Source organism: Maniola hyperantus, chromosome 21 (genome assembly GCF_902806685.2).
Source record: "Maniola hyperantus chromosome 21, iAphHyp1.2, whole genome shotgun sequence".
Taxonomy (NCBI): domain Eukaryota; kingdom Metazoa; phylum Arthropoda; class Insecta; order Lepidoptera; family Nymphalidae; genus Maniola; species Maniola hyperantus.
Genome location: NC_048556.1, coordinates 8,340,199 through 8,353,916, shown reverse-complemented (window position 1 = coordinate 8,353,916; position 13,718 = coordinate 8,340,199). Strand labels below are relative to the sequence as shown.

Genomic DNA, 13,718 nt, shown 5'->3' with positions numbered 1-13,718 from the left:
ACTTGATAGCCAGAGAGATGCGGATTCCAATCTCTCCGGTTTCGCAATTTGTGTTATAGGTACCTACGTAGATATGTATTTAAAGTTAGATACCTTATGTCTCTACTGAGTGGCCAAGTCAAACTTATACTTAACTCCCATGCAGCCCATGCAGCGTCGGCAACTAGATTTCATGTTCATTTTCATAATTTTTTTGTCTATATTCTTTTTCAGGTTTACTGAACAGATAGCGACGTTATCAGAGACACTAGTGACAAAAACAGAGTGAAAATGTTTTGAATATGATCTTGACATGTATTTATTAAAGAAGACTAGTAAGTTTAGTTTTAAGTTTTGTTGTGTACAGAGAGTTACTCTGGAGTCAGTTAAAAAACGTCCGACGTCAGTAAAATCTGAGTTACCTAAACGGCGCATGATGGACGCACAGAAAATTGTTTTATGTATGTTTTGTGTATGAAATGTATAATAGTGGTTTCTCACGGTCCGTCAAAGCATGGTCCTCAGAATTTTTAAGGGGCATATTTAAAACTTAGGCACGAGAACCTAGTTTATCTGCAACTTTCACGAATGTGGTCAAGTAGATATTTCTTACTAAAATGGCAGTGCGCAAAGACATACCTACCTATTAAATACTGAACGCGCTGCGGCTACTGCTTTCGCTGACCATAAGAAACCACCCTTAGATATCTAAGTCTTGCGAAAATGTTTTTAAGTTATCTAAATTAATGTTATGACTACCTGCGGTGCTTTATAAGTTAATGAAAATGTCTGAGAAAGTTTGTTAATGAAATGACATGTCCTAGCCTCTATGCTCTAGGATAACGGGATGGTTGGCCAATAAGACAGATTAGAACTTAGTATGGAGAGTGCCTTGCCTTGGCCTTGAAGAATCGGGGATTTCCCGTGGTATACATAATATATTGAGCTGTACGCTGCCTTTCTTCACGAGATTTTTGATTTTCACTAAGCAACGAGGAGCTTATAATAATATGAGCTATGAAAATGAAGCGATCCTAGTAAAAGTACATAGCCTTTCAAAAATCACATCTCTCGTGAAAAGCAGCCATAATATTATGAGTGCTAAGTGTTCTTACAGACGAGCAGTACTTTGTTGATGACAGGGTTTGATGCTGCCGTCATTGCGTGTCCTCGGCAGCCGCCAGCGCTTCGACGGCAGCCGTCGACACCGGACGACAGCAGCAGAAAAAATTTCAACAAAGACACTTTTCAAAAGTCGCTAGACAAGTGAAAAAAAAGTCATTCGCGTCTAAATTGGCAACACTGAACGACAGCCGCCAGCGTGTCTACGGCAGCCGCCTACACAGTCACTACTACACTACTACTACTGTAGTTACCCCTGTCGTAGACAACGTGCCGCTCGTCTGTAAGAACCTTAGTGTTCTATGCTAGTAAATTGTATGTTAGAGTCTAAAGAGATTAAAGATGTTCCTAACTTTAAAGGATAGCTTACACGGGCAATTGAAATTCCGCGATTCCAAGCAATTTAGCCAATTATGATGTCACGACCACATGAAGAAATTTACAGCAATACCAAACAACACCTGAACATTTTAGAACAGTTAAGCGACATAATTGCTCCAGAGTCCAGGTTGCTCCAGATCTATCCATACGTGTTGCCGAGCAACAATTGCTGAAAAAATTGCCCATGTAAGCGCACATGAAAGGTGTACCTAAATGATACGCTATAATACCTACATTATAAACTATTAGCTACATGTAAAATTAATGGACGGAAGTCGAAATACCAAATGATTCTTCTCATTAAACGTGTACTATACCTAGCTATTATCTATTATAGGATGTAAATTGTAAACTGTGTGTGTTTTTGTTAGTTGGACTATTCTCATGTTTAGAGTAAGATGTCTGTACTGTTATTATCCTAATATTGTTGAATATACAAAGTCTTCTTGCCCGAACCTTTTTGGGCATACGAATGACTGATATGCCAGCGGATTTACATGATACAGTGACACGATATGAGTAGATGATACATGCGAAATTCCTCGAGACCTATTTAAACCGATAGACGTCCACAGCTGGACATAGGTTTCTAGTAGGTAGTTCACACGTGACTCGTTTGATGTTATCTACCCTCCTAGTTCAACGCTGCGCTTTCCGGTGCGAGGTCGCCATTCCAGCACCTTGGGACCCCAACGTCTATCGGTTTTTCGAACTATGTGCCCTACCCGTTGCCAAAATTCTTTACCATAATTATTATTTTCTTTACTACCCTAAAACTTATGTAGTAGTTTGATCCACTACAGTACGATTTGTATTAGGCATCTAAGAGAGTAACTATTAACTAACTACCTATTCTAAAGGACTGACCTACCCAACATAATGCAATTTAGAGAACTATTTCTAACTATACCTAGTAAAAAAATGCTAAGTACTAGGTATACCTATTTATTTCATTATATGCTCCATATGGCTCCACTCCAACTCCACACTAAATGGCAGATGTAAGCACAAAAGTTTCACTACAGGCTCCTGAAGAAATTGCTTTCAAATAGCATTTATACCTACTCATACCGTGTCAATAAACATATAACGAAATAATAATACTTATGTGAATTTAGCCATAATTACCTAAGTCTAGTAGAGTTTTATATATTGTATATCTATTAAACCCCATTCCTACATGCCAATTAGCTATACTTAGCAAATCTGTTGAAATAATTTTGTCCTTTTATCGTTGAAACGACAAAGTTGTATGTAACTCCAATAAAACAAAATAGTTATTTATACATTGTAAAACAATTGTAATATTCTATTTGAAAAACATGGATTGTAGAAAGATATTCTTTTGTTTTATTAGCACAAAATACCTCGGAATACTTTGACTCTACCTAAGACAGAATCGTTGTTAGTACCAGATAGCGATATACATCATCATCATCATCACGATCAACCTATCGCCGGCTCACTACAGAGCACGGGTCTCCTCACAGAGTGAGAAGGGTTTTGGTCATAGTCTACCACGCTGGCCATGTGCGGATTGGTAGACTTCACACACTTTTGAGAATATTATGGAGAGCTGTCAAGCATGCAGGTTTCCTCACGATGTTTTCCTTCACCGTTAAGGCAAGTGTTATTTAATTAATTAAAAGTCCGAAAAGTTAGAGGTGCGTGCCCGGGATTGAACCCCCAACCTCCTATTAGAAAGCGGACGTCCTAACCACTAGAACACAGCTTAAACTGAAACTTAGGTCTGAGCAAAGTCAAAGTACATAATTCTATAGATCTCAGCCTAAAGTGGAGAGTGGCACTGGTTTAGCCCAAGTCCCAAGATCATGACTGAGGTCAAGATAGGGATTTACTAGATTCAAAGTCAAAGTCAAAACGTTTATTCAAAGTAGGTAAAAAAAATTACGCTTTTTGATAGTCGGTTTGCATTTGTAAGATGATGATATAGTGGTGATAATTTTTACGCGAACTTAAAACTAAAGCTACGAGGGTCCCAAACGCGTCCGTCTGAGAAGAGCCCACAACAAACTCAGCCGGGACATTCATTTGTTTGTAATAAAACAAATACTTGTTAACATTTTAAATTATTTTAGTGCTTCTACAATAATAAACATAAAAAATAAATGACGTACAAATAAACAGTTAATAAACACATTACAACTTACAAAATTTGAGACGGATTTCGTTACAAGGCAACACAAAAATTTATTAAGGTACATTCACACGTTGCAATCGATATTATTATTGATATTTAGTTTTTCTGTTATCTTTTCCTGTGCCTATGTTCAGATCGCGCCCCATTCGACTTTGACTTTTCTTTATATCTCGAGTCGTCTGCAAATTGAAACGAGGAAAAATTCCTATTTATGACGAAGAAACCCTTAGGTAAAACATTTAGGTATCTAAAGGTTTCTTCGTGGAATCCATATAATGCAAAACAAACTACATCAAAATCAAAACTATTTGCTATATACGTTTTGAGGAATGTCATCCTGCAACTGCGGGTCCAGCGAAAATCTTTTAAATGCTGCACAATCTTTCAACCTTAAGCTTGGGCTACGAAGCATTGCCGTAACCTTACAGGAGATAAGCGACTAATAGTTACCTCATCTCTATTCATATTATGCCGACAACGTCTGTCCCTGGGGTCCCTATTAGTATTTGTTTTTATTTTTATTTTGTTTATTTGAAAGTAATGAACAGCGTAAATACATAATTTATTATTTAAATTTAAATCTAGGTATAACAGAAGGCCAAAAGAGATTACTTGAAATTATAATTAAAACTATTTTAACAGAATACAACATAAAATTACAACAGTGTGTGTATGCTTGTGTGTGAGTGTGTGTATGCGTGTGTGAGTGTGTGTTATTTTCAGTAAGTGCTGTACAATCTGACGTCTCTCCTTTGAACTCGTATGGTGACGCGGCTATGCCGTAGCCTAATAGACAAACGACGAATAGTTACCTCGACTTCTATCCTTATGTCGACTTCTCTCCCTGGAGACTTGCGAGTCGGGCGAGGATCGCCTCCGTGGTTGCTGCACACTCTCGCCGGCCCACCACCACGCCGGTGGTACTGATGCGCGGGACCTCAGAGGAGACGAGGCATTGCCGTAACCAGGAGGCATTGGAGGCATCTGGGCGATAAAACAACAGGTATAAAATGAGTTTCAGGTAAGTAGTTTGCTTATAGGGTCTATGTAGACAATCTGCAGCAAATGCATTCATACTGCGTACCAGCACTTTAACTGCAGTTGAGATGCAGTTATGGTGCACTAAAACCGCATATAAACTGCAATTTTACAGTTAGCATGCAATGCAAATGCAGATCGCCTGCATATAGGTACCATTACAGAGGGAGACATAGTTTAATAGATAAAGATAGATAAAGCAAAAAAATTACATACCGGTGGATAATGATGCGGTAAGCGGTAAGGTGCGGCAGACAGCCCTTCACCCTCAGCACAAACCAGCGGGGGCGCCACTGGCGGCGGTCGCGTAGGGCTTTCCGATGTCGCCAACTGAAAACAATTAGGTTAGACAGCTTTTCAACTCAAGACAAGACAGCACGCTGGTGAAAAACAAGCTAGAATAACAACTAGAAAAGTAGCCCCAGTAGCTCATCGAACACAGGAGCGGACTGAATTTTGAAACGACGGCTGTTCAAACCTTGACCCGTTGCACTATTGTCGTACCTCCTAGCACAAACTTTACGCTTAGTTGGAGGAGAAAGGGGAATATTAATCTTGATTAACGTGGTATTCTTTTTTTTTAAAAAAAAGCTTGCTAGTCTTTGTATTCTGAATATGCAAACAAGCTATTGTGACCTGTAACAACACGTTGCTTAGTAACTCATATTAAATGGAATGTATACACAATGGTCACCTTTTGTTTGAGGCTGTTGAAATCGTTGCTCATGTCCCGGTACCGCTGCAGACACTCCTGCCACATGGTCGCCATCTCTGACATCTCCGACCGCTGCTTGTTTATCTCCTCCTGACATCAAATCATATTTATCTAATCATTTCATAAATAAGTAATAATTTCATTTCAAATATTCATTTCATTATAAATGCGACAGTATGTCTGTCTGTATGCTAGCTTTTCACTGCCCATCTGTTCAACCGTTTTTGACGAAATTAGATAGGTACAGAAATAGCTTGCATTACATAGAAGGATGGGGTGCATTATTAAAGGCTATTTTTGTTCCGGTAAGAGTTCCCACGCGATTTTTATAAAATATAATGCGGTTTTTGTTCGGAAAAGCAATTCTAAGCGAAAAGTAGAATACCATGAGCCTGGCATCAGTGTCGCCGACGTCTCTGGCAACAGTCTCGTACCGACGCATACACTCCCGCCACAAGCGAAGCTGCGCCGCCGCCGACTCTCGTGCGTTATTCGCTGTTTCCTGTAACAACGTGCAAGACACAATGTGACAGTATAGAGACACAATAGTCCGACGCCTTTGGGCCTTTCACGTCTTGCGGTGTGACGTCATGTCGTGAAATTCTACGACAACACATCAAGATCAACCCATCGCTGGCTCACTACAGACAGGACATAGGTCTCCTCTCAGAGTGAAACGGGTTTTGGCCATAGTCTATTTCAGACACCTTTGAAAACATTATGGAGAACTCTTGAGGCATGTAGTTGTAGGTATCCTCACGATGTTTTCCTTCACCTTTAAAGCAAGTGATATTTAACTAATTAAAACGCACGTAACACCGAAAAGTTAGAGGAGCCCGGGATCGAACCCCCGACCTCCGATTAGGAGGCGGACGTCCTAACCACTTGGCTGTCACAATCAGCAATTGCTATGGATCGGCATAACGCATCGTGGATGTTAATGAGAATTGAGGTGTCATTCTTGCGATGCGACGTCACACCGCAAGTTACCCACCTTTTATGAAAGGGCCCATTGATCTCGTGGTAAATGACGACCACGACGACGCATCCACGTAGGGCCCTAACTACGTATAACATAAGCCAGTTCGGGTCGCACCTTCGCTCGCACTTACCGTACGATTGCTCGGTCTAGATGGCTTCGTACAACCTCTGCATGTAATATAATATCCTTACTCTATGCTTTTGTTGAAGTCACTTGCATTTTTGTGATTTAGTAAGTAGGCCTATTTGAATCACAAAAACTTACGGGGAGTCATTGTGATTTCAATCGGCACTGAAACATTTCTAGTGCTTTAGAGCTCTTGAATAGAGTCTGTAAATATTTAATTAAGAACTAACATTAATATCTTTGTCTCGCCCTTGAGTTTGGGATATGTCTTTGAAGCACCGCATCAACTCTTTCCACAGCTTCATCATCTTGTCCATCGCCTCCCGCTGCTCAGATATTTCTTGCTATAAATTAAGAGCAAATATTAATAAAATAATACAACAAAATATACTAAGGAATTGTACGATAGTAATTAAAAATCGGCACTATAGTTATGACAAGTATATAATTTTGTAACAATAAGTGGCGCAGTCGGTAGGATCCTAAGTAAAACCGACTTTTTGGTCCCAGTGGTGTGCACTATTAATAATTATAATTCGGTGGGTCCGATTCACGGCTGCGTCAATTTGCGAAAAAAAAACTAAAAGTTATTGCCAAAAAATATGGGAATTGGTAAATACTGATGTTTCTAAAAAATGCTATGTAGGACCAAACCAAAAACTAAAAACCTTGGCCCTACATGTATTCTTTTTTTGAAATAGTAGTTTTTGTAAACCCTCACGTTTTTAGCAATAACTCAAATATATTTTTGCAGATATAACGGTTTAAGGGACGGCAGCATTATGGTGGCAGATTTTAGTCAGTTAGTTACGCTTGTTATCACCCTATTTTTTTATACCTATATTAAAACCAGTTCCAGTACGATACCACCGATTATGGGTTTTATGGTTTATAAATTGCCATACCTACCGCTTCCAGGTTAGGCACTTTAGGCTGCTATTCCACTTTAGGAACGCACCTTCAATATTAGGTCGCTGTCAAGCGACTTTATTGAATAGAATGACTTCAAACTGACCTTGACCACTTTCAAGCAGTTGCTTCTTCCACTCATGGTACTAGTTTCCCCATCTGCTACGCTGAGGCCCGAACCCCTTTCTCTTTCCGAGTATCTTTCCCTGTCTTTATAATCATCATCTCTTGATACTACAGACATTCTATCTCTTTCATTAATTCTATCGAATCGCTCTGGATTCCGCTTCGAACGACGATCTTTACTTGGCAAATTAGCAAAGTGCCTCTGTCGTTCTTTATCATCATAATATTTATCTCTATTACCTCTGTCGTAATATCTTCTATCTCTGTCATCTCTATCGTCCAAGGTTTTATCTCTCAGTCCATCGCTTCTAGATGTCCTGCGGTAATACGCGTCATCGTCGACATATCCTTCTCTGTGCATATCAAAGCTTCTACTAGTTTTCTGTTCGCATATACGTCTTTTGTCTTCATACTTTCGAAGATCCCTTCTGTCGTCATAATCTCTGTCAGCTCTTCGATCGGGTTCACGAGGCCTATAAAAACCGTTAATGCAACTTCTAGTAGCAGTTCTTTCTGGGGGATAATCACGATATCTTTCATCTTCGTGATTCCTGATGACGTTGACTTTGCTTGCATATCTTTGTTCTTTTTCATAAGAAGGGCGATAAACACATTTTTCTTTTCGATCATCGCGTGGAATTTCAACATGCTCACGGCTATGGAGTCTATCACGAAAGTTCTCATAACTGCGTATTTTCGATGGTGAATGTCGGTCTTTAGAATGGTCGCGACTTCTGAGGCGTACTGGTTGATGGTCTACGTCGAATGAATCTCGCCTTGACAGTACTTCACACTGTAAGGATTTATGGCTATGTGATCTCGGCTGAAATAAAACAAGAAGTAAGTTAACTTTTCTTCGATATTTCTGGCGGCTGAGAAGTTAGCCGTTAGAGGTACAGTACGGAAAGACAGTGACGGAAAATCTATTACTGCCCCAAAATAATTCTGTAATTTGTGACCAACTTCTCATAAGTTTGAATTTAACTGTACTTGGCAATGTTCTGAAGCATAAAGGAGCCAACAAATCGTAACACCGTAAAGTCAAAACCGCATTTAGCATCAACATCTATAAGTACATAAAACAAAAATGACATTCTTACAACTGGATCAACATCAGGATTACGTGCAGTCTTCTCATTCATCTGAGCACACAACTTTGCAAATGTTTCCAGCAGGGCTGCTTGGTCTATCGCGGGCCTTTCTTCTTTTGTGACCCTTTTACACACAATTTTTATTATTTAAAAAATTAATAAAAAAAAATCAAAGGTTTCTGCAGATACTGTAGAGCTCGCAATGGAAAACCGATGTATTGGATCGGTTTCAGAGGTTGGAAATGTGAAATAGACAAAGACTACGCAGTGTGACGTGCTCTTAATCGTACGCGCAATCATTGGAATAGACGTGCAAGACCGTCAGTCATGACCAAACGAGAAATAAGTACCTACTGTTGTTGATAGTTATTGAGAGGCCAAATAGCTATAAAGCCACATATTAGTGGTTGTGCCACCAGGGGGTGATACCGTCAGCCGTAACCAAAGGGACACCAGGTGAGATACCCTCCAGAGAGCCTTAGACATCTAGTTGTCCACCACCACCACCACCGCCACTGGTGTCCTCGTAAGACAGTGCCCTTACGCGTCTTTGTCCAAGCCTTACTTTTCGCATTCCCTGTGATCATCTCGATGTCTTCGATCATGTTTGTGGCTGTCTCTTGCGATAGATGCGTCTTGATTTCGAATTGTACGGATCTCCTCATGCCTTCGCGCGTGTCGGTGCCTATGGGGATAAAACAATATACGAATTACAACGCTAATGTTACCTACCTATCACAAAATCTAAAGAGTATGGTTTGGCAATTATAAGGGAACCGATAAACTGTAAAACAAACATGACTGCTAAACAAAGGTCCTACTTTAACTACGGACATACCAGCTGCGCGTCATGCGCAGGATGCTAGACGCGAAACAGGAACGTCCACGAGGCGAATTTGTACGTACAGCTACGTGACTGCCACTTGCGTAGGTGTGCGCTACTAAATATCGTGGAAGGCAACCGCTGAGCGGCTGACGTACCTACCCGCTTCGTAATCGCTTCGATCGCGCAGGTTTAGATGATACTTTGCAGTCACTACTAGTACTATAGACAGGTACCTACAAAAGGGGCTTACTTCTTTTTGTCCCTCTTTATGGCTTCCTCTAAAAATGCATAAATGAAGGAGTCTTGATCTTGGGGAATAGATTCGATAGCATCTTCACAGCCCTGCCAAAAATAAAATATAAGAATCCATTTAAAAATATGTACGTATGTAAGTGCTAACATAGTTTCATAAGTATTGTACTTTTAGTAACAAAATATGGGCCTCTGTTGCCTGAGTAAGTATTTATTTAATTCAAAGTTGATAAATACCTGTGCAGCTGGTGAAATAGAGCGAGGTGTTGATACAAGACCGGCTTTGAGAGCCAGGGATATGCCTTCTCTCCTGCAATTTGTTACAACCATTATTTTCGGGAAATACGTAGAAATATATTGCTTTACTTTTGTTATTAGGTAAGTAGGTACTACCAAACCAAAAACCTCAAACCCCTTCGAGATCCAAATTTTTTGGAGTCTCTTCACTGATCCATCATAGAGTAGGTACCCACCAATTATTAAAATAAGTTCTTGATAAGTAGGTATAATTCTAATAGGATTGCTAATGTGACGACGCAACGACGAAAAACTTTAGATTTTTTGGGGATCATTAATTTGACATATCAATAAGCAGATAAAGATACGTGGTACACCTAATGACGTATCCATTTAGATAAGTATAGTAGGCAACAGGTCGAGATGGCAATCAGGGAGGGAACGCTCCGCACACCCGCCCAGCCCCCGCCCTAACCCGGAACGGCTGAGCTCGGGTGTCCGAGGCATCCCCCCAACTCATACCCCCGATGACCATCTCGACCTGTCGCAGACTATAGGTTGTTAGTATATTATTGAATTACATACGCAATGCGTCGGTTTCGGCGAGGCGATCGGGAAGAACGGTGCACATCGGCAGGTGATCGCGGCATCGATGGACTGCTGTCCCTTTCTCTGTGGATAAGCAGATTAGGCTCAGGTTTTAGGCTGAGATCTATAGAGCGCACTTTGACTTAACTCAGACTTAAGATTGAGTTCAAAAGAGACAGGTTTATGTGAGACTATAGCTCTGTCTCGTTTTAACTCTGTCTTAAGTCTAAGCTAAGCCAGAGTGCGCTCTATAGATATCACTCTTAGAGTCGACGGTAGGTACGCATCTACAGTATATTGACTGGGAGGGCATATAGTTCGAAGAACCGATAGACGTTGGGGATCTCAAGGATGCTGGAATAGGGACCGAAAAGCGCAGCGTTAGCAATACGACGAGAGTCGCAAGCAGACGCTGGATCCCAGGCCAAGATCGCGCGTGGAAGTCCCTACAAGAGACCTATGTCGAGCAGTGGACGTTTCATTCCTCAGCGGTGAACAGACCTCAAAAGCAAAGCAAACCGCTCCTCGTTCTTACCGTGGGTAAGACTTCGCCCGTCTCTATTCGGGGGTCCGGTGTTCGATCCAGGACAAGCACTTATCGTGCTTATCTGTGAAGAAAAACATCGCGAGGAAACCTACATACCTACTTACTTCTTACCTAACCTGAGAGTTTTCCATAATGTTCTCAAAGGTGTGATAAGTCTGCCAATCACCACGGCACTTGGACAGCGTGTCCACTCGATGGCCTCAACTCTTCTCATTCTGAGAGATCTGTGCTTAGTAGTGAGCCGGAAATGGGTGATAATGATGATAAGTATATTTTTACAACATCTACTAAACCATTTAAAGTAGGTAAATTCTTAGGTAGGTATTTGAATAACCTTTTGGTATTATCTTGAACGCAGTCGCCGTCTGTAGCCGGTGGGAGATCTTGCAGGCTTGCCTTGGCAGACGATGCCCGACGCCCGTTCCCTTGGCAAACCTGAAGTTATTTCATAAAATTGTAATCCGAGTAGGTAACTACTTACCTACAATTTCCAATAATTACCTATAAATTCGCGACAGGTCGACATAGTATAGTGTGTGGGGCGACACACTCCCCGGGCTAACCCAGTGCGGGGCGTCCCCCCGCCTCATACCCCTACTGCCATGTCAACCTGTCGCGAACTAGATGTGCGTACCAACACCACCACCGCATTTGCGCACTTGATTTTTTAACTAGATTTCAGGTTTTCTAGTAGGTTTCACAGGGCCTGCGACTTCAGGTTTTTAAAAATTCTTAGGTTACTCTAATTTTACGGAATAAAAGCCAGCGTTCGTCTCTGGATTGTTAACTTTCTTTGTAGGTTCGTATCTCCTATCTACCCTACAATGCAGATATTTGGCAACAACTTGGCAAAAAAATATCAATGCAGAAATTGAGGAGAACCGACACACTTCTTTTGCTAAGTTATTACAAACCTACCTACATTTCGAGTGTCAACTGACAAATTAGCAACCACAACTTGTACTTACATCCTGACCCCTGACTACTACCATCGATGTATATACCTATTAAATACTTATAACCTGAAACTTACACCGTTAGATTCGTCCGTAGCTAGAGAGTTACTGTCGTCATTTCCTTCGCGCTTCTTCCTGGTCCGTTTGCGTTTAGCTGCCTCGAAAACTTTAAATAATTTCTTACTATCGCTCGGCTTACACTCCATCGGATATCCTCGAATGGGTCTCTGAACATCTGAATTACTTAAACTATTACCATTCTTAGCACTTGTTAAGTATTATATTTAATATCGATTAAAAGTTAAACATTAAATTCGGAATTTATACAAAATTGTTATCCAAATAAACACGGACAGAAGTGAATTTGACACAGTGACGGAATAATTGAAAATGGAATTCTAGTGACGTTCTGGCAGTGACAGTTCTTGTATGCCAGACTCATGTTTGAATATGCTAAAGAGGTCGTTGGAGGATACCGTATGGAGACCGCGTACTTGAGCGCGTACTATAGGTACTCTATCCACTGAGAGAAGTACCGGTATCTACTTTTGATTTGAGCTAAAGCTGAAATCTATAGCAGACTTTTTATTTATTTATTTATTATAGAGCGTAGGTACTTTGATTTTGCTCAGACTTAAAATAGGATAGATTTATGTCTCTAACAAGCAGTCTTTTTATTAGATATAAGTTACCCCTTGACTGCAATCTCACCTGGTGGTAAGTGATGATGCAATCTAAGATAGAAGCGGGCTAACCTGGAAGGGGTTTGGTTTTTTATTAAACTTATACCTACCCCTTCTATTTCTACACGGTATCGTAGCGGAACGTCAAATCGCTTGGCGGCACGGCTTTGCTGGTAGAGTGGTAACTAGCCACGGCCGAAGCCTACCACCAGACCAGACTGGTAGAAATAGGCTACTTGACACTTTTTTTAAGTTGGTCTTAAATGGTTAATATTTGTCCTATTATATCAAAAAAATTAACACTATATTTTTTTGCGCCCTAATAACCGTAAAACTTTAATTTAAAAATATATTTTTCTTAGACAGGTGAAAACACTGGTCGGCCATGTTTGGCCGATAGATTATCTGTGCTCTGACGTCATGCATTTGTAAACAACAGCATAACCGCCCAAAGTTTAATAAACATGACTTCTATACTAGTTTACATGAAAAATATAGTAATTATCGTAATTGTATCATCCGAGAAAGTAAAAAACGCATCGATAAAGACCACAGAAAAGTTGTGGATTAGAGTGCCCAGTGAAATAAATATACGTAACACGCAAAGACTTGCTTAAAGGGATCCTATATGACTAACGACTTCAACCCAAATTTATTTTTGCAAAGATCACTTTGTTGTAAGTCTTACTTAATAACTTATTCAATTTATAAAGAGAAAACGATATTTTTTTACGTTTACTATGAGTTTTTAGAAATATATAAAAACTAGCTTATGCACGTGACTTCGCCCGCGTGGACTTCATAAATTTCAAACCTCCATTTAACCCACTCAGGGGTGGAATTTCAAAAAATCCTTTCCTAGTGGATACCTTCTCTTTACCTACAAAGAACACACCCACCAAATTTCATGTATCTAGGACCAGCTGTTTAGGCTGTGCGTTGATATATAAGTTAGTCAGGACTCTAAATTTTATATATATGGATACTACGTTGAGTCCC

General features: G+C 40.3%; 2 protein-coding genes across 2 annotated transcripts in view; one reads left to right on the top strand and one right to left on the bottom strand.

Annotated features, from left to right (window-relative positions):
• Window positions 1-2,822, top strand: part of Spec2 (CDC42 small effector protein Spec2) — a 35,033-nt gene extending 32,211 nt beyond the window's left edge. Inside the window, exon 4 of the mRNA XM_034979941.2 lies at window positions 214-2,822. Within this exon, the coding sequence (XP_034835832.1) occupies window positions 214-222 (9 nt within the window). The 3' untranslated portion in view covers window positions 223-2,822. The remainder of the gene's footprint in view (window positions 1-213) is intronic.
• A 921-nt stretch (window positions 2,823-3,743) lies between these two features.
• Window positions 3,744-12,658, bottom strand: LOC117992273 (zinc finger CCCH domain-containing protein 13-like). Its single transcript, XM_034979936.2, has 14 exons — window positions 12,114-12,658; window positions 11,415-11,515; window positions 10,531-10,617; window positions 9,946-10,018; window positions 9,707-9,798; window positions 9,196-9,315; window positions 8,640-8,754; window positions 7,520-8,362; window positions 6,735-6,848; window positions 5,782-5,898; window positions 5,376-5,486; window positions 4,898-5,011; window positions 4,456-4,627; window positions 3,744-3,822 (listed from the first exon to the last, which is right to left on the bottom strand). The coding sequence occupies exons 1-14, from the start codon at window positions 12,240-12,242 to the stop codon at window positions 3,752-3,754; spliced, it is 2,259 nt and encodes a 752-aa protein (XP_034835827.1). The 5' UTR covers window positions 12,243-12,658; the 3' UTR covers window positions 3,744-3,751.
• Between the last annotated feature and the right edge of the window lie 1,060 nt (window positions 12,659-13,718).